Here is a 26,243-nt window from a genome sequence, read left to right as displayed (position 1 = left end):
GAATCCAGAAGTAATATAGTTATGTTTGTCCGGCACTGCAACTGAGATAATGAGTTCTGCTGCTCGATAAGGTTTATTAGCTTTGGTGTAGCACCTCGTGAACGTGGTGCTACTGTTTTCCACACCCGAGCTGCTCTGTGCACAGCTGGTTTGGGGATGTCTGCGTTGCATTCCCCTGGGGGTTAGTGTGACAAAGCAACTTGCATCTATTTGCATCTAGGGTTTTATACAGTCTTCGGATATTTGGGAAACAGAAAGAATAGTTTATGAAAGAGACTATATGATGTGACCGCCTGTGCTATTAGAGAACAAGAGTTGGTAATCCAGGTGATCTTTTCCAGTTCTGTGTTCCTGCAAGCTGGTCTTCCTGGAAGATGCCACGGTCACTACATTCACTACTTTTATCAGAAAGCCTAGTGCAATTCAAAAAGAGAAGGCATTGCAAATTAAGGTACTGGCTTCAGAGAAGGGAGATTCGGGATCAGGATGATCTATTCAGTATGCTGCATTTGATTAATATGAAAACAGGTAAAATTAGTGCCCGGCACATTGCCATCGCGTTCAGGAATTTCCTTCCCTGATGAGTCTAAACAAAAGAACTAGAGGGATGTAGGCTGGCTGAGTTGGTGTGAATTTCTCCAGCGGCTCTTCTGCCTGTCTGCTCTATTCCCACCTGTCCAAACAGTGATGAGCACAGGGGACTCTGTTTGCTGTAAGCTTGTCCAAGTTTTGGGAGACTGACAGCGACCGGGTCCTGTTTAAGTTAGTTTTTGACCAAACAGCCTGTTTATCTTGGAAGGAAGAGAATAAACCATAAGAGAATAAGAAGAGAATAAACCTCAGCCTTCCTGGTTTCCAGCTGAAAGCTTGAGGAAGAGCACAGATAACAGTGATTTGAGACTGAACATCTGTGTTTCCTGCACTTCCCATGGTGCTTATTTGCAAATCTTAATTCCAGCAGCACCAGAATTTTACCCTTCCTAACCCCAAGGGTACAGCAATGGTATAGGAGAGGTCTTTGAGTGGATCTGAATTTGGATGGCTTTTTTGCCACAGCTCTGAGCAGTCCCTAAGTTATTAGCTGCGTATATGTGCATGCTTAACCAAAAGTATGATTGTGCTATCATCTGTTAAGAGATCCCTTTGTCCTTCAGCGAGGGCTACTGGGTACAGCAGGAGTTTGAATCAGGTTGTGGGGACAGACAAAATGTTTTCTCTAGGGAGTTCACAGAATCATAGAATGGTTAAGAGTTGGAAGGGACCTTAAAGATCGAGTTCCAACCCCCCTGCCATGGGCAGGGACACCTCCCACTAGACCAGGTTGCTTAAAGCCCCATCCAGCCTGGCCTTGAACACTGTCGGGGATGGGATATCCACAGCTTCACTGGTCAGCCTGTTCCAGTGCCTCACCACCCTCACAGTAAAGAATTTCTTCCTAATATCTAATCTAAATCTACCGTCTTTCAGTTTGAAGCCACTACCCCTTGTCCTATCGTTACAGTTATCCTATCACTATCAGTTGTCAGTTTGTAGGAGGATCTGCGATCTTTATCTGCAGTACTGCAGCTCTGGATGCTACTCCATACCAAGGATGGTATGATGAATCCTGCGGCCATGCACTGGAGAGGCAGGCTGTGCTGATGGACCAGTGCAGATAATTCCACTCTGGAAGTGAAAATGGACTGGCAGAAAATTAAGAAATCAGCCGAGGATGTGCTTTGTGCCCTCTGGTGCTAAATTCTTTTTGTTGAAAGTGTTAAAGGTTCCTCAAAGCTGTGAAGAAGCTTAAACAAGTAATTAAGTTTCCCTCGTCTGTCCCTAAAATTTAGGTTTCATTGTTCTCAGAGTCCTACGTCTTATGACTAATATACTGCCTGCACAACGCTCTGGCTGATTTTTTACCAGATGGATCTTGGGTCTGTAGCCGAATCCAGGGCAAAGGCAGATAGTTTTTCTTCTCCCTCAAATGAAACATGCTGTCCCCCACACAATACTCTAATTGAATCTTGGACATTAAGACAACGATGAAGTGAAAATATTTTGACCAGACGACAATTTTTTTTAGATATTCTTAGGGATTATTATTCATCGTGCTTTAAGGAGCTGGCATAGGATGATACTGGAACACTCCTCTGTACTTTTTCTATACTTTATAAATCATCTAATGTTGAAACAGTTTAAATGTGGAAAAGAGCTGAAATTCAATTGTGTCTACGTGGCTAGAAAATAGCAAATGTGCAGTGTGATCTGCCTGTTGCTATTTTTTAACTTTTCATTTCTGTCCTAATGGCCTCCTTTTTCATCCCACTCTCAATCACTACGGTGATGTCTGCTTGCATCCATGGTGTACCTTTTGAATGGAGAGCCCTTCTGGAGTAAAGACAAAGTGTCTCTCAGGAAGGTGGCAAAGCCTATTTGGCTTTGCGTAAGTGGGGTGCGTAGCTCCATCAGGACAGTCTCAGTAACGTTGCAGAGCAGCTTTGCTCTCAGGCCTGTTGGATCCAGCAGTAGTTCCAGCTATTTCCCCTCCACTCCAATTTATTATACTGGGATTTTGGCTGCTGTTTGAGTGAGGAGGAGCAGTGAATGCCGATTACTTTTTTTGGTCCAGCCAGCTGAAAAGGAGAAGCACTTTCAGCAGAAGTGGGGCTACTGATTGTGGCATCTTTCAAGAAAAGGGCGGTACCTGCATCTTAAAATTTTACTGTTGGGGAAATTTTTCTTCTGGAGCAAAAACTTTGCTGGAATGTGTGTAGCTGTTTTTAAGCACCTTTAGGACTCAGAAGTGGTGTGGAAATATGAGATGCTTTAATGCTTTTTCCTTGCGTGGGGAGCGTTGCTCTCCAATGCAGCTGTTTTGCTGTTGCGAACAGGTGTGTAATAAACACCCCTTCCCGCTTCGGCCGAGCAGGGTGGTGATGGATACCCTCTCATTTAAACATGCATTTTTTTTCTCTCCTGCAAGAATAAAAACTTTAAAAATAGTATACATACCTAGAAAGAACCGAGTGCCTTGTCCTGTTTCCCTCTTTCCCTCCCCCCCTGCTACCAACTCAAATTACCGGCAAGCTTTGGAAACTTTGGGGCAGGGGAATCGAGGTGCAGCTGGCCTGCATGTGTTGCACCAGCTGTAATGCAAATGATACATGCTGAAAGAGGCTTTTCTCACTTTTGTAATTCTTGGATATTGTTGTGCAATGGGGACATGCGACAATTTGTCTTAAATGTGTTTGCTGATACGTTCCGCAGAATATACTGCATCCTTTGTTCCTCACCGGCAAGAGACAATATCAAAATCCAATTGCCTGTCAGCAGCATGTCTGAATGCAGCTGGGACTGTCCTCCTGGCTTTCCCATCCATCAGTCCTGTGGTGATCCCATCACACTTGATACCAGTTAATTTAGAGCTGGCTGAAACACGGACTTCAGTAAATCCTCAACTTTCTTGGCTGTTGGGACCATTTTTTATAAACCACATTTTTTTTCCTGTCCCTTTGTTTCTGAAAGCAGCAGTACCTATTGCTCTTCTGCTGTGAGTGGGCTGAAGGGGGAAGTGCCTGGCCGACCTGCACACCGGTTGTCTGTAGGTTGGTAGCAGTCAACTTTTCTGCCACTTTTCTAAAGCGGTAAAAGCACAGGCGCTGGGGGTTCAGTTGTGTAAAAACAAAAGCTGATGTTGATTTAATCCCATTACATTGCGTTGATCTCTCAACCACTGGACTCTTAGTAGGATTCCAGCTTTAATCCTGTAAGGATCAATCTGGCCCATTGCTTTTCTGTCCTGATCCTAAATCCCCCTTTAATCTTGTTAATTATACCAGGCCTTTTTTGGTTTTGTTTTTTTTCCCTGGTGGACCAGCGAAACCGCATTAAATCTTCACGATGCCGCTGTCTCTGACCTGGTGTTTTTACCCTTTGTTCATCGTGTTGAGGAGGAAGGTGCTCCTGAAGGCTGGTTTTACCATTACAGCAGTGCCACATCAGCCTTTGGTGGTCTGGTGTCTGCTGCTTCAGACTCCTGTGGAGTCAACTAGTCATGCTGTTGTGCTGAATCCCTCCGGTTCTCTTCAGGATTTTTTTTTTTTTCATCTGTTGTTTGATATTGTGCTGTCTGAAGGGGGTGGGGAATCATGGAACTTAAGAGCCACTTTAAAATAAGAAAGAAATTTGGAAGAAAAAGGTTTTTTTGGAGCAAAATCCCATTGACTGGCATTGAGGGCTATTGGGGGAAGACAATTTCAGAGAATATGGAGTACTTCTAGGGTGATGAGGCAAAGACTGAAAAGGAGGGGGGTCCCAGGAGAAGGCTTGGATGTCCCCGTGGTCCACAGATATATTCTGAAGGTCACTGAGAAATTCAGCTGCTTAAATCAGCCCTTTTATGTTTACGTGTGTTCGGTGGCTTAAGGAGAGGAATAATGCACATTCAGACTTGAGGCTCTTTATCTTCACATTGCACTGTCTGCAGGCCTCCAAACCCAGCGCTGCCTTTTCTGTGTAATGCACAAGGCCAATTTCTCACTGTGACAATCTGCTCCTGGCACTTGCAATAATAGAAACTAGCTGTGCTTAATGTATTCATCACTGGTATTTCCTATACTGTAAAGAAGAAAACCAACCCAAAATTGCACCTACATTTGCTGTAACTCCATCAAGAGCTGACAGATCATTTCTGGAACATGTCTGTGCTGGGATCCCGACTGCTCTGCCAAATTTTATGCCTTTATCTTGCAGTGCTGCTCCTTCCCTCTTCCTTGTCCATGCTGCTCTGCCTCACCTAGCAGAGGCTTCTGCTTTTCCAGCCTTTTGGCCAGATCCCGACTTCCTACCATCTTGCCAGAGCACTGTGGGTCTGATTTCCTTCCTCGCCAGAATGCAGGCTGTAGGGATGAGTCTGTCACAGAAGTAGCCAAGTTGATTCCCTTTTAAACCAGATAGAGGGGAAACCGGTTTTGGATCACAGAGGATGAACTCTCTTGATGCATTTATTCAAATTAAAGCAGCCCTGGTGCTTAATATTTGGAAAACACTTAGAGCCATGACAAGAGGTGGCAATTGCTTTTAAGCAAACATGGGCATTTTCCCAGCAGTTCTAGGGTTAAGGAAATTGCAGAGGGGTGACATGGTGACTGTGTTCCCTATTTTTGTGTGTTGCCAGTAGCGAGAAGGGGGAAACTTTGATTTCTAATCCGCTTTGGAGGAGGCTCCGTATCAGGGCTGCACAGAAACATCCAGTCAAGCAGCTCCTTTATCATAAAGGGGATTTTAATTAAAACTGTTCTCGCATCATGAGCGGAATGAGCGTCAGTGCCAGCCAGCCCTGTACTGGGCATTTATCTCCTTCAAACCACATTACCAGTAATTGCTGCATTAAATCAAAGTCAAGGGAGATTACAGGTCTGAATTGGGCAGGCGGCCGGTGCCAGCGCGGGGAGCTCCGTGCTGCCGAGCTGCTGATATGGGAACCCCCTCCGCCCCCCAGCCGGGGGTGAAGTGTCGGAGGGCTGCTAGTTCCCAAGAAGCCCTTCTCATTACAGGGCGGGAATTTTTGTCATAACCTAGGAGGCTTTATGTTTGGAGCATTTTAAGCTGCTGGTATTTTTCTGTTAACTTCCTTTTAAAACATACAAACCCAAACCCAAAACAAATCCTGTGGCATTGCTGCTGATGCCACTCCTGGCTCCTGTTTGGATCCACCACAGACATTCACTTTTGTTCATTTTCTACTGCTTATTCCAGACCTGAAACTCCAGAATAAATCACCTCTTCTCTTGATATGTCCCTTTCTCTCTACCTCCCTTGCCACAGCTCAGCTATGGAGCTGCTAACTTGGTCCCTCTCTGCCCTGACATGGGACAGCTTCTCCCCTTCTTCACCTCTCCCCCCACTAAGGAATTGTATCTTCCTTGACCTGTGGCTCCTTTGCCAGCTATGGCTCATTAGTTTGTTTAATTATTTTTCTAGTTTTTTAAGCATTCTGTTGTCTCTAGCTCTAGAGCAGCTGTTTTCCTTCTTCTTGTCCCTATACTTTGACCTTGGTGGCTTCAAAAACCATCTGATCATCCTGGTGTTGCTCGTGCTTCCACTCCCCAGACCTCTGGTGGGGTGAGGCTGAGGAATGGCCGTGCCCACGTGAGGTTTTAGGCATGTGGACTGGCCGAGGTAATTAGATCTCTGTGGGCAATCAGTGAACTATCAAAATGTGACAGCTGGATTTCTAGGGGCTGTTATTAGATCTGTCTCATAATTGTAAAGAAGGTAAGTCAGGAACAGAATGTGCAGAAAGTGCGGGTTTTTTTTTTTTGTGTGGCCGTCATTTTCTTTGTTTTCATCTTGATGGTGGTTATGTATTTTCCTGTTCTACTGCAGACAATCTGGGGCAGTTGGGTGGCAGTCACGGTTTTTCTTCATTTTGCCCAGAAATGCCTTTGGCAATCTGCCATTCTGAAGTTTGCTTCCTGCAGGGTTTGCGCATCTTCCACGTTCCTCTGCTGCAGAAAAGGGTCTCATTCCTAGCGCCTTACTGAGGACCTGGTAACGTATGTGAAAGAGGATGCTGCAGCTCGACCTGCCTGCTCAAGCAGTTCAGTCGCAGACCGTTGAGCTGTATTAGACTTTCAAGATCCACACAAGTTTCTCAGAAGCTATCTAATTCAGAGCAGTCGCGGGAGGTGTGCCTGCTGTGCCCCTTCAGAGCTTGAAGTTGCAGCTTTTGCTTCATTACAGCGTGAGCTTGAGATGCAGCTTAAGTATTGCCCTACTTTAACTCTGGCCTATGCATAAATCTCTAGCCTGAGATAAGTGGTTCTTTTAAATTCATGCTAAGAGACCCGTAAAGCCATAGAAGCTGAAGTTTGAGCGCTCCTGATATCCAAGCCAATAATGCAGAGGAGTTGCAGTCAAGTTTTGCGTTGATAGTCCTGTTACCATGAAGTGAGAGTAGCCTCACTGCAGAGTAACTGGAGAGATGTGCAGAGAACATGAGCCATGTCTTTGGTGGAGGTTACTTGACAGTGACAGAAAACAGAGTTAAGGGTTTTCACGGGAGCCAGGAAACCATCTGTATGGCTTCCTGGTATTGGGACAGAGGATGCAGATAGTGATAAATCGGGGTGAATGAATGTGTGTGAATTTTTTTGTAGGGGTCACAGCTGCTGAAAAGAGCAGGTATGTTGATTGTGCAGATGGTGCAACCAGAGAAAGCCTTGGTTGTTGTTGTCCAGGGATTTCAGCTGTGGTGGCTTGTTTTAGAACTTGCTGGGGGTTGAAGCTAGCCCGCAGGACTGAACTGTGTCAGGCTTTATTCTGTGTTCCTCTTGGCTCTTGGGGAGAAGTGTGGGTAGCAGTTAGCTTACATGCCCATACCTGACCTCTGTGCCCACGTCTTGGGACTCTGTGTGAGAAGAAAAAGATTTCCGGAATTTTGATCACTCCTGCTTTCTCAGAAATAGATAGGTTTCAAAAAAAAAACCAACAATGCCAAACAAACAAAATCTAGGGGTTTGCTGCTTTTTACTATTTTTGTCTTAGTCTGAGGCAGAAAGTGCTGTGAAGACTACTTCTTCCCGAAGAGCTGGCATTGCCTCAACATACCTCTTCTGTGCTGCACCACAGCCTTTTACTTCTCCACTAAAACCACCAGAGGAGGGACACAGCAATAACTAGCACCTCTGCCCCAACACGAGTAGTCCCTGGGGTCACTCCCTGTGTTAAAGCATGACTTGCTGCTGTCACCATTCATTTAGTGTGTCTGACTTTCCTCTTTCAGGGTAAACTGCGTCGTTCTTGCCAAACCTCGGCTTTGCGTGCTATTTCTGGATCCTTTCTGTGCACTCAGCAAATGCACCAAACTCTTAACTGCAGTACTGGTATTTTGCTCTTGAATCTCTTTGGAGCTGCCTGAATTATGGATTAATTTATTTTTTTTTTAAATGGGACTGGGAAAAAAGCGGGATTCATCATCTGAAGCTTAGCAGGCGAGCAAGATTTTTGAACTGAGGCCTACAGAAATTAATGGACAGATGTAATTCTTCCATCATGAAATTGTCTTTGCAGATTTATGCTGAAGGTGTCATGTTCCATATACTGCCACGCTGGAACTGTTTCCAAATGATTTCCTGAGATTTATTTGGTGACCTGCTGTTGCGGCAGCTAAAGGTCCTGCCTGCATGATGTTCTCCAATTCCTCAGTTCCTGCCAGTAACGCGGTCTCAGACCCTGCTACCTCACGTAGACTTGCTGCCTGTTTATTTCTCTTTTATTTCCATTCAATTGAGAGTTTGGCTTAATATTTTTGACGTGTTTTGTCTCTTGCTTGCACAGTTACAGTGTGTGGACAGCTGCTCTGCTATTCTGGTTGAACCAAGTTGGGCAGGGAATGCCTTTGCTCCTGTGTCAAAAGAACAAAATGCTGCCTGAGAAAACCTTTCCCCCAAATTCTGTTTTTGTTTGTGTAGCTGGGAAGCCATACTGTTCTAAGGTAGGGATAAATTTAAGTCGGTACTAGCGTAATTTATTGTGTGGACACTCTTTAACTTGGAACAAGTACCTTTTTCTATTTTAGTTTGTCACGTGGAAGCAATTTGATAAGCCGGGTGGTGAGGTGGGGAGGAAAATCCATACCCAAACCATCTCCGTTAGGGAGCGAGCACTCAGTTAGATGAGTAAGACAGCCACGTACTGCAATGATATGCCATAGTTGATCATGTGCTCCCTTCCCCTCACCCCAGGCAAAGGTGAGGTAAAAACGTGTTAGCTCAAACCCTGGGCAAAAGCGGTTTATCCCGCCAGTGTTTGCAAGGGACCGGGAATGCGTGTGGCGTCACCGATGGCCCCGCGGCTGCCACGTGGTGACTCGCTGCTGGGGCTGAGATAACGGTGTAACTATACTTACACTACGGGGGAAATCGCCGGTGCGGTCCAACCCTAGTTTGTGATTCATTCAATTAAAAATACTTGGTGAGAGTATCTCTCATACTACCATCTGGTGACTTTTAATAATATTTATTCTTAGGAAGATAGTTCTTTGAGGAATTAACCTTAATTTTTGTAGGCTTAGCATAGATCTGGAGAAATTCTCAGGCTTAAGCTGCTGTATTTCTTAGAAGAGTCAAGTCTTTCTCTTTTGCATCTCCCTGTTAACTGTCTAGGTATAAATGTTGTCCCCTTAAGGATCGGCTAATTGAACTACTGCTGCTTGTTAAGCGAAAAAACGAAGTGGGAGTATGAGAGACAAAACGGGCAAAGCTTTTCTCTGAGTTTCTGGAGTGAGGAGACAGATCTAGCAGCCTCCACAATGAAGGAAAACTGCCTCTGCTCTATTCTTTTTGCCTGTGTCCTCTTTCTCCAGTGCCCCCAAAGGGATATAGAAAGGCAGTGTGGCTGTCGTGTAAAGTCTGAACTACCAAGAGAAAACTTCTCTTCTTTGATGTCGAAATTCTGCATCTGGGCACCTTTTTGTTTTTCGTGTAACAGGCAAAAAGCATTTTGATGGACATGTAGCATTATTACCAAGATCAGTGCATATACAAGTGTTCCCAAAAGAAAGCTGTGCTATGATCACCTTCTTTGCCAAATGGCTTAGCCCAAAAGTACACTTATTTTCTTCCCGAAGCAGTGCCAAGTGCTTAGACTTCTCCCTGAAGGAGCCCCAGGTCCAACACATGGCTGTTTTTTTTTCTGGAAAATCCATGTATACTTTCTTTTCCCTCTTTATACTGTAATAACTCTGGTAATAACTAAGACAATGGAGCCTGTCTGGTTTTAGAAGCTCCTTTTGGACTTTTGTTGTGTCATACTCAAGTGTGCTGGAGTTTTCTCAAGAAAGCATAATTAAACCCTGTTTTGTAATGTGTGCAAAGCAATGGGTTGGGGTAGAAATGAAAGTTCAAGTCATGTCTTCTATATGCTGCTGGTATATCCAGACTGCTGCCAGATCTGTTTTGCAACTTAATCACTAATATATTTTTGTGAGCTACTGTTCTATTAAAGCTGCCTTCCTGGGAGGCAGCTCGTTAGCTACCGTCGAGCATGAAACCTCGGTTCTAGGAGCGCAGTCTTTTGACAGAGGATTTCTCGAACTTCAGATGAGTGTTCATTGCTACCTTACATCTTTCCTTTGTAATAATTTCGGAGACAGACTTCGGGCAATCTGAGTTTTGCCTGAATTGACTCCGGGTCCTTGACTGGCAGCTGAAGTTGCGTGGGCAGGATCTCTACTTCCAACTTCAGGAAGACTTCCTACACAGATCTCACTTCAGGATCAAAGGTCTACCCTCCTGCAATTTCACCAAGTGTTTCTCTTGACAGCCACGACTGTGTAGATTGGGTACTGAGAGAGCTTGGTTTCTGGTTGAGGAAGGTCCAGGCTTGTGATTTCACGAGTCCTGTTTGGTCTGTAGGTTTCTGGAGTTTGCTATTCCTACCGTTCTACTGGATGGCTGTAAGAGAGCTCAACAAAACAAAATAAAGCCAGTTGTCCAGCAAACAAAGGTCTTGCAATATGCAGCTTCAGCAGACCGACGTGGTACCCTTGCTCCACCTCCATTTTCCATGTCCTTCCCTAAAGCAGAGTTTGAGGCTTAGAAAATAAGTGGTACTTATGAAATAATTATTTTTAATTCTGACTTATCCTCTTATGCTGTGTGTTTGTAATTGTGTTTTAAAACTGTGCTAGTTTCTCAGTCTAGACAAACCATTAATATTTAATGACAACACGTAGATGATGCTGTGAAGAGCTGAGGGCGGTAACAGGATGCAGGTATCTTGTGTCCATAGTTTAGAGTGTGCACGGTGCCTGGCTATTAAGCTACTTTAGATCAGTTTCAGGACTACAGAACTTGGTTGGGGTAAGTTTAGAGTGGTAGAAGCAGATGCAAACAAACTCTATCACTTGTAAGTAAATTGCCTTGTGAATGGAGAACCTAGAATCACAGAATGGTTTGGGTTGGAAGGGACCTTAAAGATCACCTAGTTCCAACCCCCCTGCCATGGGCAGGGACACCTCCCACTAGCCCAGGTTGTTCAAAGCCCCATCCAGCCTGGCCTTGAACACTTTCAGGGATGGGGCATCCACAGCTTCTCTGGGCGTGTCAAAGAGGAAGATTGGAAAGAGAGATCTCCAGCACTTTGAGGGGAAAGGACATGACCAGGAGCTTCCATTTTATTAAATATTGTCTTTGGTATTTTCTCTCTTAAATTTTCTTGAAATCGTGAATTTTGTCCATAAAAACTGGAATGTGTAATGACTGAAGTTTCATTGTCTGCCTGAGGTATTTCCTTGGCAGAAGCAGTGGGTGTGATAGGGCTACCTTCTCAGATACACGTAGCCTGGTTTTTGCTGTGTTCTCTAGCTTTGGGCTTATTAGGCCTTTTGCCAGAGGGATTTTTAATTTCCTTGGATTCAAAGTGTGTTTTTGGTAATTTCATTTGTGCTAATGTGTTTTAGGAACATTAATCCTAATGAACATGAGGAATCAGTAGCACTAACTAATCAGACTGGATTCAGGCAAGCAGTGGCTCCTACGGCTTTACCAATGCATTCAAATTCTTTCCTGTGATGTCCTTATTACGCTAATCCAACACGCTCTCGTTTGCTTCTGCTGCTACTCCACATCCCCCAGAACTGCTGGTTCGGTTTCTGCTTAATGCATCTCATTCCTGATCTTCGGCATTTGCATGCTTTACATGTTTCGCTTGCAAAAAATGCACTGGCTTGGTGCTGAGTTATTCGCTCTCCTGCATAGCTGATCCACCACCAGATCCACCACCACCATCTTCTCGCTCTTGAGATCAGGACATCGATGTAAAACTGCCAGGTTTCTGAAATGTGAGGAAAAACAATTTATCCAGTCACCTATTTGTCATTATCTTTGCTTCTGCTTGCCATTTTGGAATATTGAGCTTCCCGTGCATGCTCTGCCTACATTTATGTCTTCCCCACTCGAATCTCTAATGATTTCAGGGTCAAAATAACAACTAGACCATAAGTAATTTTTCTAGTCATTGATTATATTAAAACTGGGAAGAAAAAAAATCATGCAGCTTTTGGAAAAACGTTCTACCTATTCAAACCAAACAAGCCCAGAAAATGTAGCCCTATGGAGGAATGATGACTTTCCAGTATAAATTCTCACCTGGAGTGAGCAAAAGCCACCCTCAGTCTTACATGAGACTTGCTTTGGTGCAAAAAGAGGATCTCTTGCAGCCCTAAAGATGTAATCTTGGTACCCTGTGCTGTTTGTCTAACACCGGTACGAGCTGCCTGAGCCGCTTGATCTATTTAGCTGCTATGGAAATCAGTACATACCCAGCCAGAAAATGCATCCTTGCTTGCTGGCATGTTTCCTACATTTACATCAGTCTTTAAAAAGCAGAGACATATTGTAAGCTGCTCATCAGATCCCTGATGACCCAGTTTAGCAGATGTAGTGATTGGCTAATTGTTAAAGATGCCATTTTTGGTGGGTGAGAGGAAGAGCATCAGCCAGGCTTCTAGCGATGAAGAGTTAGAATCAGCGGAGGTAAGAGCTCTTTAGTGGGAGTAACTAGCTAAGGCTTGGATTAATTTGTCTGGAGAACAGAGAATTATACTAAAGATTTTATAAATTCAGTTTATAAAATGAAACTGTTGGTGTAATTTCTTTAGTAAAGATCGATGTGGTGTAATGACTGTGCAGCATGGAAATACCTCAGACTCCATGCTGTATTGCTGTGTCCCCGCAGTACCATGGTTTTTAGCAATTTTTTTAAAAAAAAAGTACATGGAAAATGTCTGGAATTACTATGGCTGCACTTCAAGCATAGGGAGACTATAGCTAACTTATAGTTGTGACTTAGCATGCTTGCTATAAGCAGCCTGAAGAAAGCAGGCAAAGCAAAGCCCAGGGTTGTGGTCTTTCATTTTCCAAAAATGCTCCTCAGTGTGCAGACATCAAAGAGAGCGGTGCATGTGAAGCAAAATCCTGGGTTTTGAGAATGTTGGGAAAAACTTGTGTGATCTCCATGCCTTGCTTAGTACAAAGAAAGAGGAAAATTAGGTAAATGCTGCTGCTGTAGCATGTAAAACAGTATTTCTAGGCAAAGCGACGGGTAGGTAGGAGATGGAAAAGAATAAAATTCAATGTTACGAGAAGAATAATAAAATTCAGCAATACCTAGATGGATGATACTCTTAGTTGAGGAAGCTGGGAGTTGTGTGATCGGTAAATGCACAAACATATCAGGTTTTTTTTTCAGGCTCCCGGCATCAGAAATAACAAGTAGGGGAACCAGAGCTACTGGTGCAGAACATGAAACTGGATATTATAGGGATAATATCAATCTGCAAGAATAGTAATCATGGCTTTAGCATGCATTCAAGATTATGTGTGGTTCAGATAGGGTAGATGTAAAAGGTGATAGGCTGTGTTGTATGCAGTAGACTGTAAAGAAGAAAGAAGAGTAATACTGATAATGCAGGATCTGTTTCTGGTCAAAATTGCTGTGGGGAAGAATGGTAAAAGAGGTCCCAGAGGGAGTACTGTGAGTCTGCTGTAATCCCTCATAGGATTGGATTCGGATACAAACTTGAGGCTCTGAAATGATATTATTCCCAGTACCATTAGAGAGATAAATATTAGTATGAGAAACTTTTATTTCTCAGATATAGCTTGGAGAACAAATAAATGCTGCTTCAAACAATAATAGGGTCAAAAGATTTTGTCACCATAGCATCATCACTTGCTGTTGAGACAGTGAGTGAATTATTGGTGCTATGACTATTACAGGAAAACGAGCTGTTTAGAAGCCCCATGTCCCCACCTTTGGGTGATCATGATACAAGCTTTGATACATGAAGGAAAATATTTAATGAAGGCCGTGAACTGGATTGAAAACTCAGACTTTGACTGTAGAAGTACATGGAATTTTTGAGGGTTTTGGTGTTTGCTTTTTTTTTTTTTGTTAGAAATACTTTGGATATAAATTCTAGATTATATAAGTAAAGGGGAAAAAACTTGTAAGATAAAACTTCATCCAAACTGGGGGCATAATCACCTTATAAAGGCTGTTAGGTGCAAAAAGAGAATTTACAAAAAAAGAATTTATCAGCAGAGGCTGCTGTGCCTTTAAAGTCAGTAGGGATAAAATGAGAACTGCCAAAAATCAGGCTCAGTTAAACCTTGCAAATGTTGCTAAGGAAATGGGTTGACAGTTTCTCAAAATACAGTTACAGAGAAGGGGCCGCTTAGTGCTGGGGATAGGGTACTTACTGAGGATACTCTTGTTGTGATCACAGAATTGAACAAATCTTTTTTGCTGTTGTTGAAGGTAGAGTTGATCGTGGGAGCTAGGGCAGGATGGGTAACAGGCATGAACCTACTGTAGAAGCAACCACATTGGATGCTTCAAAGACCCTAGAGTGTGCAGACTGAGCTGGGGGTCAGGGTTGCCTGGGGAAGGGTGATACCTGTTCCTGAAAGTGAAGGAACCTGTTCATGAAGTTGCAGATCTGATACAAGTTTTAATCTATCAAATCAGGAGTGCTATCATATGTTTGGAGGACAGGAAGCGTAATAGCCCTATTGGTGGTGGGGGATAACCTGAGTAAATACAGACCTGTTGGTCCAACCTTAGCTGTATGCTGAATCAAAAATATTCATTAAAGGCTTGGACACAGATTAAAAATGCAATAAAAGGCAACATCAATCCACCAAAATAGGGTTGTGCCATATCAACCTATCTGTTTTTAAGATAACCAATTTTCTTAACTTGATAACATGCATTTTTCTTAACGGGATGACATGTCTTTCTGTAGACAGGTCCTACAGCATCTGATGTGGTGCTACAGGGGAAAGTAATAATGAGGCTAGAGAAGATGGAGTTTAGTGCTGGAATTGTGAAATGATTAGGAGCTAACAATGTTGTTCCGGGTAATGTCTTAAAAAAAAAAAAAAAAGAAAAAGAAAAAAAAAAAAAAGATGAGCACAGGCTAGATCAGGTGCAAGACAGGGCTTCTAGAGATTGGGGAGTAGTGAGCCTGTCAAGTGACAACAGGCTGGAACAGCTGCTTGTTTAGATGGGTAGAGAGGAGATACAAGGAAGGTTAATTGTAAGGGAAAGAGAAAATATGGTTAAGCCAGAGGATGGTACTGGCACAAGAACAAAGAATAAACAGAAATTGGTCAGGAATAACGTTAAGCTGGAGATGAACACAGATCCCAGCTGCTGGGGAGTGCTGTTCTAGAGCAGCCTTTTGGCCAGGGTAGCGGCTGCAAAACCCAGTTGTAAGATGTAGCATGATAAATTTTATTAAAATATTAGAGTATGTTGTATGATAGCAGTTTATCTGATTCTGTGTATCAGGAGGTCTTCTCCAGTCTTAGTATTTCTGTAATTTTAAAATTATTCAGATGTGTAAACATTTGCAAGAACAAGGCTGTGATTTTATAACAGTTACCTAACTTGTGCTACTGGAAATGCATGTGCATAGCAGGTTATATGGTAATGCAGTCAGGCCTTTATCCCAAAATAAAATTATGGAGTGCAGTACCATCTTATATTTGACTAATATTTGTTGCAGGTCAATGTGCAGTAGTAAACCAGCCATTATGGCCAGCCTTGCAGAAAAATCAGTAGTTTATTACTAGTCAATAAAATCCTGCTGCATCCATCTTGGCATATACAAGTTTAAAACTAGTTTTTGTCATTTAATTTTCTGTGGGACACAGGAGGTACGATGCTTTGTTGCCCGTGTCACCCAGGTATCTTAATGCTGGTTAAGGCATAGTACTTAAAATCTGCATCAAAAGCTTTAAAGCATGGCAGTTCTATCTGGATCTGTAGTTAAAAACAACAGAGGAGATTAGGTGATGCTCCCTGCTCCCCGTCCTTGTTTTGTTTTGCCCACTTGATGGTTATTTATAGATAGTAAGATATCTGCACTAGGATTTGGAAACATTTTATTCCCCTGAGGCCTGGTTGGAAATGACAAGAATTGGATTGTGAAACAAATGTAAGGTTTTTAACTTAGTTAGGGATTTGGTTTTAAAACCTGGGGCAGTAATATGGAGTAGCAAAAACAAGCTGTGGAAAAGACTTCGGGTTTTTATAAATTAATGCCTTTTCATAAAAAGATGTTATTGGAGATACTAAATTGCCTGAGTGCATAGTAACGAGCTGTGCAAAAGAATGAAGGGCAAGCACCTATTGAACATCTAGTTACAGAAGGGAGAAGGGGAAACAAACAAAAAGTATTGGTTGTTTAGAGGAAGTTGGATACTATCTGTGTCCCAAAGTGGGGCTTGCAGGGGGAGCGCTGAGAGGTGACCAAACAGCCCTCTGAAGGTGAGGAGAGGAGGCATAATGTGAGCTCCAGAAAGCTAGTTTGGGTCTGGGGCGAAATAAACTGGCCAAAGGCAGAATGAGATGGAAGTTCATTGTGGGAGCCTCATCCTTTTTTCCCTAGTGAAGAGATCTAAAAGCATAGCTGCTTTCCCATTTATGGGCAATTAATTTCTCTCTGTGTGCAAATCTTCACACAGAAACAATGGCTATAGAAACTTTTTTTTTTTTTTTTTTTTAGATGTAGAAAATGTCATGCTTTATACTCCCCAAATTGGCCATGCTTCTTTTATAAGGAAGAAGCGGCCCCGTGGCCCTAGGAAGGATGATGAGAGTGGGCGGCAGCTGCTGTAACCACTCACCCAGCTCCTGGCTGTCCTTTCCCGAGGCGTCTCGGAAAGAAAGGGCAGTGGGAGCAGAGGACGAGCCAAGAGCTGTCCTGCCAGGCCGGGTGGGTCAGAGGGCTGTGGATTAGCCACCCCTTACCTATATTGCAGAGTGTCGCACATGCAAATTGTGCTAGATAATCATCCATGTATTTAACCTCTTGAAAAGAAAAAAAAAAAAAAATTATCTCAAAGGTTAACTCTTTCTGAGGGGGAGGAAATTATCAGCGATGGAAAGGCAGCTACCCCAGAGCTAGGCTGAGGTAGCCGTTTACTGGTGCACAGCAGCACTACAGAGAAGTTAAAGTTTAGAATTACAAAAAAAACCCCAAACCCTGTTGACTGTACGCAATTAAAATGGGATGGGGGGGAATTTGGGTAGCCCTTCTTGGGTTTGATCTCTGTAACATCCTTATTTTTGAAACCCGGAAGGGAGGGATTTTATCACTGCTGTCCTTTTAGAGGAAGGTGGGAATCTTTTGTGGTTTTGGGCTGTTAACTCTTTGGGAGCCTGGCTTTGGGCCGGAGTCAGCCAGTGCGGTTTGGTGTAGTGATGGGTGAAACCTCATATGATTTGCTATGGGAGGTCGAGCCCCCCCCCCCCCCCCAAGAGCCATGGTGTGTCTTCTAAGAATCAGCAGCCGGCTCTCGGGTGTCCGGTAGCGCGCCCGGCACGCAGGGCTGCAGGGGTGAGCCTGCCGCCCGCCGTCCGGGCAGCTCCCCATCTGTCCCCGTCGGTCAGGGAGCAGATTCCTCCCTGGGAACGGGGAGGACGGGCTTCCTAAAATGGGCACAACAACTGGCCCTGCCCAGCCTTGCCCCCTTCTCCCCACTGCTCTCCATCCCCTGTGGCAGAGTTAATCCCCCACCACCTCTGCCCCCAGTTTGACTGGAACAGCTGAGGGGGGCGACCCACCGGCCCAAAGCTGGGGTGGTGGGGGCCATCCCGGGGCCTGGCTCCCCCCACCAGCCCCGGTTCCGGCAGCTGTCCCTGCCCACCCCAAGTGCAGAGGGAGGGAGAGGCGTTAAGCGATATGGGCACATACTCCCTCGTGAAAGAGATCCCTTCAGCCCGAGGTATCAATGTGGCTTCTCCCCTCTCTGTCCCTCCCTCCCCAACACCAAAGGGTTTTACTATGCTAATCCCAGCACCTGTCCCTGCTGAGGACAGCAAGAAGGGTATGGGGGTGGGGGAGGAACAGTCCCATATGTTTTTCCCTGTCCTGGATTGGGAGTGTTCCCTCTGACGCACCTAGAGCCCAGAACATATGCTCTTTTCAGATCCTAAATGCTGTTTGCTTCCTCCCATCCCCGGTGGTGGTGGCTGCGAAGGTCCTGTGTCCCCCTCTTCCTGGCAGTGGCTCTGTTTGCTGCCCGGGAGTCGCAGGACACTCCGTTGAGGCTTGCAGGGCCATTTTCAGTAGGGGATTTCTAATTTTAGGAGCCTCTGCTGCCTATGGTTGAGCGCTGCCTTGCTGGATCCCAGAAGAGAGGGGCTGAGCTGAGCCGAGCCAGGCAGCTCCTTTTTTATTTTCAGCTGAGCTAGTGTCAACCTGAGTGGCCCCAGAGGCCCGAGCCAAGCACTGCGCAGGGCTGCCAGAGTCCTTCCCACAAGGCTGAAAGACGGAGACTCGGGTTTGAAGCTTCCAGTCCTGTGTCCATTTGGCCTTTAGCTGGAGGATCTTTGGCTATGTATGGTGTGTATTGTATGGATTACCAATACCCAGTCGTCCAGGTAAGCAAAAGGACAGTGGTGACTTCATAGAGTCTTGGTGTTTGTTCTATATGTTTTTTGGGCAAAACTGAAGCTTACGTGCTGGTTTTGTAGAAGGACACTGCTTCCGTGCTGGGCTCCTTGGCTTGGTGTGTCCCAGGCCTTGGCAGCCTGGCGGCTCTGCGGAGGGCTTTGAGGCTCCCGCTCGTAAGTGGTACTGTTTGACACTTCAACTCCAAGGACTGTGTTGTTTAAGACTTGGGTGTTTTAGTTTGCATTTTTGGCTCTTTTCTTAATTTTCTGTTTTGTTTGTAGGGGGGTTAAGTTGACAGCAATATCGTGCTCTGCAACCCAGTGTGGTGTTGTGTGCCTTTCTGCATTGTCCGGGTGCATGACTTGTATGTGTGACTGCAGTCTGTCCCACAGGGATGGCCAGCCACCTAGAGCGGCTCCTCACCTATTTTCCTCCTCCCTCCTCTGAAACCACCCATGAAACCTCCAACAAAGTCTCGTTCATCAGCTTTTCACCTTTGGAGGTCCAAAAGAGAGCAGCGCTCAGGGCAGAGCAAAGCCTGTGTTGCAGCCTCTGCTGGGGGAGGGGGCTATATTTGGAGGACACGTGAGATTTGCTGGCCCGGTGTGTGGAGTCTTGGAGAAGCCAGAGGCCGTGGGTCAGGCTCAAATACTTCTGGAGCCAAGTGAAAGATGATGTTCTCTGCACAGTCCTTGGCTATTCAGTGTCAGCATTCCTTGTCACAGGCACCAGATTTATCCAGAAAATGTGAAACGTAGTCTGGCGGTTGAAGATTATCTACTGTGAGATACTTCAGATAGCCACTAAAGAGTATTTTGTTAGGTTACCTTGTACCGGGGTTTTTATTACGCACATGAATAGAATCCACCAGCAGAAGTGTGTCTTCTGGTTGTTAAGATTTGTTCCTGATAAATTGGTTCTTTGCACTTGAAACTTTTTTTTTCTTCCCTCTGGCCTTGATCCAGCTGGCAGGTTTGCTCCATCTAAACTTGAGCCAGCACAGAAATGCAGGTAATGGGATGTTAAAATCGAAGGCTGTGCTTTCTTTCCACGCTAGTAGCAAAGGGGAATTATAGGCATAGCAAAAGAAAAAGGAAAACAAATCCTGAAACTTGCTGAAAGTGGAGTACTTGTGGCTTTCTCCTCTCTCCATTTCTATGAGTGTTAAACTAACCCAAGCACTTGAAAGTGTAAATGTAGACCACTTACTCAAAACTAGAGGTTAGTTCTTCATCTCCGCCCTCACCAGTGTGATTTTAGTGGCCTTGGCCTGCTGCTTAAACATCCTTCTCCAGTTTGTTTTCCATTAGGATTTGAATGGTAGGAGCTAACGATAAACCATCATGTACATCTGGATGGACACAGAAGAGAATATAAAAGTGGTGCAGGCGTGCTCAGGTGGGAGCAATGAGCTTTGCCTGGTGTGGTAAGGATGGTAATCTGTGCCCTGGCACTGCAGAGGCAGACTAGTTAAATTCGCCCATAGTTATTTCAGAATGCTTCATGGTAATGAAGTTTGAACGCATATATGCCTGTGATGCATGAGAAATCATGAGAACTCGTAAGTATTGGCATCTAGAGCCATTCTGAATATGTTGCTTTTTGAATAAATGCAGTAAGTAGGAAGGGATGATCTCATGGCTCTGAGCTGTATGTTCTTCAGGCTTCCAGCCTTCAGCTCCTCTTCTTCTTCTCTGTGGTTTTTGCAGCATGTTCTGCAGTTTGAGTCTTTGGTTTCCCTCAGTAGAGGGTGCCAAATGGTGATGGTAAATTGGACAGTGGTTCCATGACTTGCACATAGGAGAAGCTAAGTGGAGGTCCACCAAACTTGTTTCACTTGGCCATGAGACAACACCTGAATCTCCAGCCCTCGGTGAGGAAAGGTGAGTTACACAGATTCACCAATTAATTTTATCAGTCTTGTTCATTATCAGGTGTTGCTTTGTGGGCTCCAGTAGAGCCCAAGACGACAAAGACCTCAAATGTTACTAGGTCTAATCACGTTTTCCATGGTATTCTTGAAGCTTTTGAAACTCTGTATGAGATGTTCATTTCAGATGTTTTTACAGCAATCGGAGGTCCTGCAGACCTGCGTTTCTTATTGCCCCAGCAGATCCATTGGAAATTAGGGCTTTTCTTTTACTAAACAGGAGCAAAGGTGGGATATATTCCAAGCACGGGGGAGGAGATGCTTTCTGGCCTACAATGGAGATGAAAGAGGGAGACCAGCAGTAGATTATACTGAAGGGAATTCCCATTCTGCTGGCACACGAGCAAAGCAGTTCTACCAACTGGGTGGTGGGAGGCAGTGCAAGTGAGGGTTCCGTGCATGGTTGGGCACCTCTTTTTCGTTAGAGGATTCTTTTTGATGGCAAATATTTCTAGAGGTTTCTAAGGTGAAGGCCAAAGTGGATTAGAAATGATGCTAATCTCGCTAACAGTGGTGGGATGATGGTAGCGTGTCTGTTTCTCTGTCCTGAAGGTCTGTGCTACAGCCCTAGATCTCGGACAAGAAGTTGCCACCCTGTGGCACAGAGGAGACTGAGTGAACGCAACATTTAATTTAAGTGGAGAGAATAAGGACATTATCCTGAGTGATTTGCAGAGGTCTGGTGAATGAGATGCACATTGCTGAAACCCGGTGCTTTGTCGTGGGAAAGGTGTAAGGAGGCCACTGTGGTTTTTGTTGCTTTGAAATGGAATTTACACTTGACCCAGAATCGTGCTCCAGAATCTCAGGTTTGTAATAGTAGAGGGGGGAAAAGGATTTTCCAATACTTTCCCTGGTTTTGTAATATTGCCTGTAAACCCATAGTATCATAAGATGTGAGTTAGCAGAGAGGATGACATAACTTGGAAAAATGTGGACTCTGACTCAGAGCCCTGTGGGCTCCAGCCGTTGAGGCTGGCTCCTTCCCAGAGGACCCCACACCACGGTTGACTGACTGCTTGTGCGGGGTGGCCGGCTGGTGGCTCTCTGCCTCCCTGCTCTGGTGGGATGTAAGGGCTTGCTGCTGCCTTGGTCTCAGGCTTTCCATGCAGGAGAAGCGAATTGAGCTGGGATGCGCGCTCCTGCTGGCCTTCTACCGAATTAGGAGAGAAAAGGGAAGGGAGGGAGGGAGCCAGAGGTCAGCTTGCAGCGAGTGAAACTGGGAAACTGAAAAGCACCGTGGGTCAGCACGGGCCGCCTGGAGAGCAGCGCGGTAGCAGAAGCCCATGAAACAAACCCACTAAGCTTTTTCTTTTTTTCTTTTTCTTTTTTTATTTTTTTTTGGTGTAAATTATAACTGGGCATATTCATGCAAAGGAGAACACATGGGGATGCAAGGTGTTACTGTAATTTGGCTTTGCTGCTGCTAAAGCCCAGGGAGTCTCTTTGAGTACCAGGTGTCAAGAAGAGATAGATGAGAAGGGCAACTTGCCTGAGCTGGTTTTATCTCCGCATCATGAACGCCAGAGCGTCGGCACAGTCCTCTTGTCTAAGCCAGGGATTGGCAGTTCTGTGCTCAGCCCTGTCCGTGGGTTTCCGTGGGTGCAATGTTGGGAAAAAAGAAAAAAATCAATCGTAGCGTCTCGGATCCTGTCTGCCAAATGGGGTAGCAGTATATCGGTCTATTTTATGAGGTCGCCGGGAGAACAAATGCTGCCAACCGTGGCGTGCTCAGGTGTTAAGGGCCAGATGCTTACTGAAGATAAATGGGAGAGGGGAAAAAAGCAAGCTGGGAAGGAGTCCAGCGCTCTCCAGTTTTTATGATGAAAGAAATGCAGATCCTGGCACGGATACTGCTTCCGGTTCATCCAACGCACCGTGTAACCCACGCGTTCTCCCCTTTGTGGCAGGAGGGGAGGCCTGTGCAAAACGTGACGGCACCCTCGGGCTGGGTGGTGGGAGATGCTCCCCCCTGCCCGGTGAGGTCCAGGCGGGGGAAGCCCGGCTGCCAGACCGGAGCGGCTGGGAACGGTGGGGCGCGGAGGAGCGGGGGCAGGCCGCGGGGTCCTGCCCGGCCCGGACCAGCGACCTTCGCTTTTGTTTCCAGCCCCGCGGTTGGGAAGGGGTGTGTGTGTGTGTCTCCGCCGAGCCCCTCGCTTCCCGGCGGGGGTGTCCCGGCGGACAGGCGAGGGAGAGCCTGGCCGGGTCCGCTGGGGGTGGCTGAGCCGAGCCGGGCGGGGCGAGGCGGGGCGCGGCGGGGGCGGTCCCGGCTCGCATTAATTACCTTCGGCATTCGGGGCGGTGCTTCCCGCAGCCATCTGGCTGAGCCGGGGGGGGCGGCGGGGGGAGCAGCGGCCGGGGAGGGAGGGGGAAGAAAGGGAGGAACACGGGAGAAGAAAGGGAGGAAAAAGGGCTCGGGGGGCACCGCGCCGGCGAGGCAGCGCAGCGCAGGCACTCGCCGCCGCCGCCCGCCTCCACGGGGCTGCTGCTTTTTCTTTTATTTTTTCCTCTTTATTTTTTTTTTTTTTTTTTCCCCTCCCTTCTCCCCCTTCCCCTGCGGCCGGGCTCCCCCATTTTGGTTTATGGAGAAAAAGAAAATGGTAACTCAGGTAAGGCTGGCGGGCGGGCCGGGCTGCCGGTGCCGCGCCGCGGCGGCTGCCCGCCCGGCTTTGTCTGGGCGGGGAGCGGGGGGACCCCGGAGCCCGGCGCGGAGCGGCCGCCGGCAGCGGGGCTGCCCCGTCGCCTCCCCCCGGGGCGACCGCGGCTCCGCGCCGCCCCCGCCCGGCGCTGGGGCGGGAGGGAGCCCCGCCGCGCCGGGGACCCGGGTTTGGGCGCTTTGGGGAAGGGGTTCCTGCAGTCCCCATGCCCGGAGCAGCCTCGCAGTGCCCTCTAGGGAGAAGAGGTGCGTGAGGGGCACGGGTACCCCTGCTCCCGAGTTAGGCTAAACCCGCCTTTGAACGATCGATACCGGCCGAGCACGAAGGTAAACGTCTTCTCAGCCGTTTCTCTATCCGGCTGCCGGTCACCGGGAGGGCTGGGAAGCCCTTGAAGGTAGCGGGAGGCGTGGGGCTGCCCGTGCTTTCCCGAGGGAAAGCGGCTGACGTTTCCTGGGAAGCGCACCCAGCTGCCGGGGCCATCGCATTTCCCCTGCCTCGCAAGGGGATTTTATCGGACAGTGCTTGCCTTTAAAGGCTGTTATAGGTTTTTGGATTTTGAAGTCTTTATTTTTGGTATGGCATCTGCAAGTCGCCACCGAAGGGGGGGGGGGCAAATGGAGGAGGAGGAGGAGAGCAGCATCGGGAGCTGGAATCCTTTGGAGTTAGGTATTATATAATGCCCCCGCAGTGCCTTGCAGAGCTGGAAACCTTTGGGGGATATTCCCAAGGGGGTAGAGGGAAAGACTCTCAGAAGGAACTTTTCTTCAAATCTGGGTTTCACAAGTGCTGTTTTTCTGTGGAGCTTTGCAGGTTTTTAGACTAGATGCATACTGTCTTCTTGGCTTTCCTTAGTCCTGGCTGAATCCCCCTTCGTTAGCTGCTGCCAAGATCCAGCGTGTCCCACTGCAAGTGGCAGCACTTTCGCGGGTGCCTGGCTCAGGATGAATCTGCTGCAAGAAGTGACACCCGCTTTGACCCTTCCCGTGTCTCATCTTGCATTGATTGTCAGTTGAAAAATAGGTCTCTGTCCACTCTTAAGGTATCTTCCTAGGCTCCCAAGCCCCACCTTCTGCTTCTGCTATTTAGTCCCTTCCATTACCGATTCCTTTTTATCTGGACCAAGGCTTTCTGTTTTGAGACGGAAGAGCCCTGCAGAAATCTCCTGAGGCTTTCTGTACCTATATTTAGTTTCGCGAATGATGCTGAAAAGCTGTGTCTCTGCAGTCAGGGTCCATTTGTGTATCGCTGCATGCTCAGAGCGTGCCCGGTTTGATGGAGGTGTATGCCCCGAAGCTGCAGATTGGCGTGTGCACGTTTCAGAGAGTTGTTCTGCCCAGCCTTGTATTGCAATGTGCTCTCAGCCATAACTGTTACGCACATAAACTGTGTCTGTGCGGTGCAGAAAGGTGCCTGGGTCATCAGCACACGAGCGCGTGTAGTTTGTGCCTGCCTAGGACCGAGCACCCTGAAGCATGAGCTGGTCAGCTTGGAGATGTGCGGAACTGGGAAGAATGGGATTCCGCTGGAGCACTGGCTGGAATGGGGGAGGGTATAAACTCGTTGAAAGGTTTGGGTTATCCTAATAGACTTCAGGGAAATCTGTCTTCCACATAAATTGTTAATTTACTGACATGGGAAAGGGGAGGCATCAAAACCATGTATTCTTAGTATCGGTTGACCTTGAATTATGACTGTCTTAGGAGTATGTACTATCTAGGATAGGTTTTCAGGATTTGCGCTGCATATTTACATGCTGATGCTGAAGAAGTTGCATATTAAAATAACCAGTAGGGGAGGAGAGCTTGGACTGTGTCTCAGTTGGGGTCTCCGAATGAATGACGGATAGCCCTTTTATGTAGAGTTGAGGAAGACAGCGAAGGTAAGTTCAGCTGTAGCATAGTTTTCCTTCTTGCAGGGGGAGCATTTGGCTTGCGAGGCTGCTCCTTAGGAGTACTTCACTGCAGGTTTGGCTGAGCATGGGGCTTAAGGAGTGTGGCACATCCAGGACAATATCCCCAGCCACGTTATTCTGCAGTGCTGTTTCAAGCAGTGGAGTGGCCTTACTCACAACCTGTGAATATATTTCTTTGGGGCTCTGTCTTATGTATGAAAAGTAAATGTTGTTGGTATGTTAAGCTGGTAATTGCCACTGAATGAATTCGGCATTGCTACAGTCTCTTGGTCTGTTTTGTTCATTCTTCAGACAGCGTTCACTGCCTGGTCTGTGTTCTGTTATGTTCTAGGGAGCAAGCTCGCTCATCTTCCTTGGAAATCTGGCAGATCAGCTTCTGTATAGGTATGAGGGGCTGGTAAAGCAAAATAAATGGGAGTGTGTGGGGTAGGAAGACTAGAAACAGTGATGGGAAGAAATGGGAGATGCTGGAAGGTAGAAACATGCTTGAAAAAGAGGAAACCAAAATTGCTAATAAGAGCAAGAGCTCAGATTCATTAACAGAAAGTACCCTGGTCTTATCCCCCTTAATCCTAAATCAGTGAAAATGAGTGTTAAACGAGGCCCAGTACATCATGCAGTAATTGCAGATAAAAGAGAGAGTCTTTGGTGGATGAAAATTATATGCTAAAAGGCTTTTTCTCTGTGTGGTGCATGGTGAGGTTGCTGGCTTGCGTGGAGCACAAAGCCCTCCCTTTCTTGGACAGCCCAGTGCCTTGCTGGCGTTTTCCTCCGAATCTGTTTCCCATCAGGGCTGGGAGAGGGGGAAGGTGTCGAGCATCCTGGAGAGTGGGAAGGGAGCTGCTGCCTCCTTAAGGAGTCCCGCCAGCCCATGTGGCAGCCGGCAGTGCCGAGCGAGCATGTGTGTGTGCGTTGTATGTATGTATGTATGCCTTTGTAATGAATCACCCCGCCATTGTCTGCTCCCCTCCCTGCTGCTGGCAATGGAGCCATTCACCTGGGCTGCTGCCTGCCGGCGGGCCTTCTTCCAAGATGGGAAGAGGAGGAGGAGGAAGGGTTGCTCGTGGTAATTAAAGCCAGACTGGGGAGAGCTGCTATTTTCCAACTGTGGCACCCCATTTTCCCCTCTTTCTCTGTCTTGAGTTCCCAGCTTTTGATGTGGGTGTAGGCAGGAACATCTGAAGGTCCCCTTTTGTGCAGCTGTAGGATCACCAGTCTCCATTTTGTGGCACCATTTGAAGCATCTTTGCTGCCCTGCCTGCCAGTGTGCCCCCTCTTGTGCCCCCCCCC

At 46.5% G+C, this 26,243-nt stretch overlaps 1 protein-coding gene across 1 annotated transcript in view; it reads left to right on the top strand.

Moving 5' to 3' along the window:
- Nucleotides 1-17,871: 17,871 nt before the first annotated feature.
- The window catches only part of RBFOX2 (RNA binding fox-1 homolog 2), an 87,774-nt gene continuing 79,402 nt past the window's right edge, over nucleotides 17,872-26,243 (top strand). Inside the window, exon 1 of the mRNA XM_074168078.1 lies at nucleotides 17,872-18,441. Coding sequence (XP_074024179.1) covers nucleotides 18,397-18,441 — 45 coding nt within the window. The 5' untranslated portion in view covers nucleotides 17,872-18,396. The remainder of the gene's footprint in view (nucleotides 18,442-26,243) is intronic.

This window comes from Numenius arquata, chromosome 2 (genome assembly GCF_964106895.1).
Source record: "Numenius arquata chromosome 2, bNumArq3.hap1.1, whole genome shotgun sequence".
NCBI classification, from domain to species: domain Eukaryota; kingdom Metazoa; phylum Chordata; class Aves; order Charadriiformes; family Scolopacidae; genus Numenius; species Numenius arquata.
Note: the sequence above shows the minus strand (reverse complement) of the source record. Positions and strands in the feature narration are given on the sequence as shown.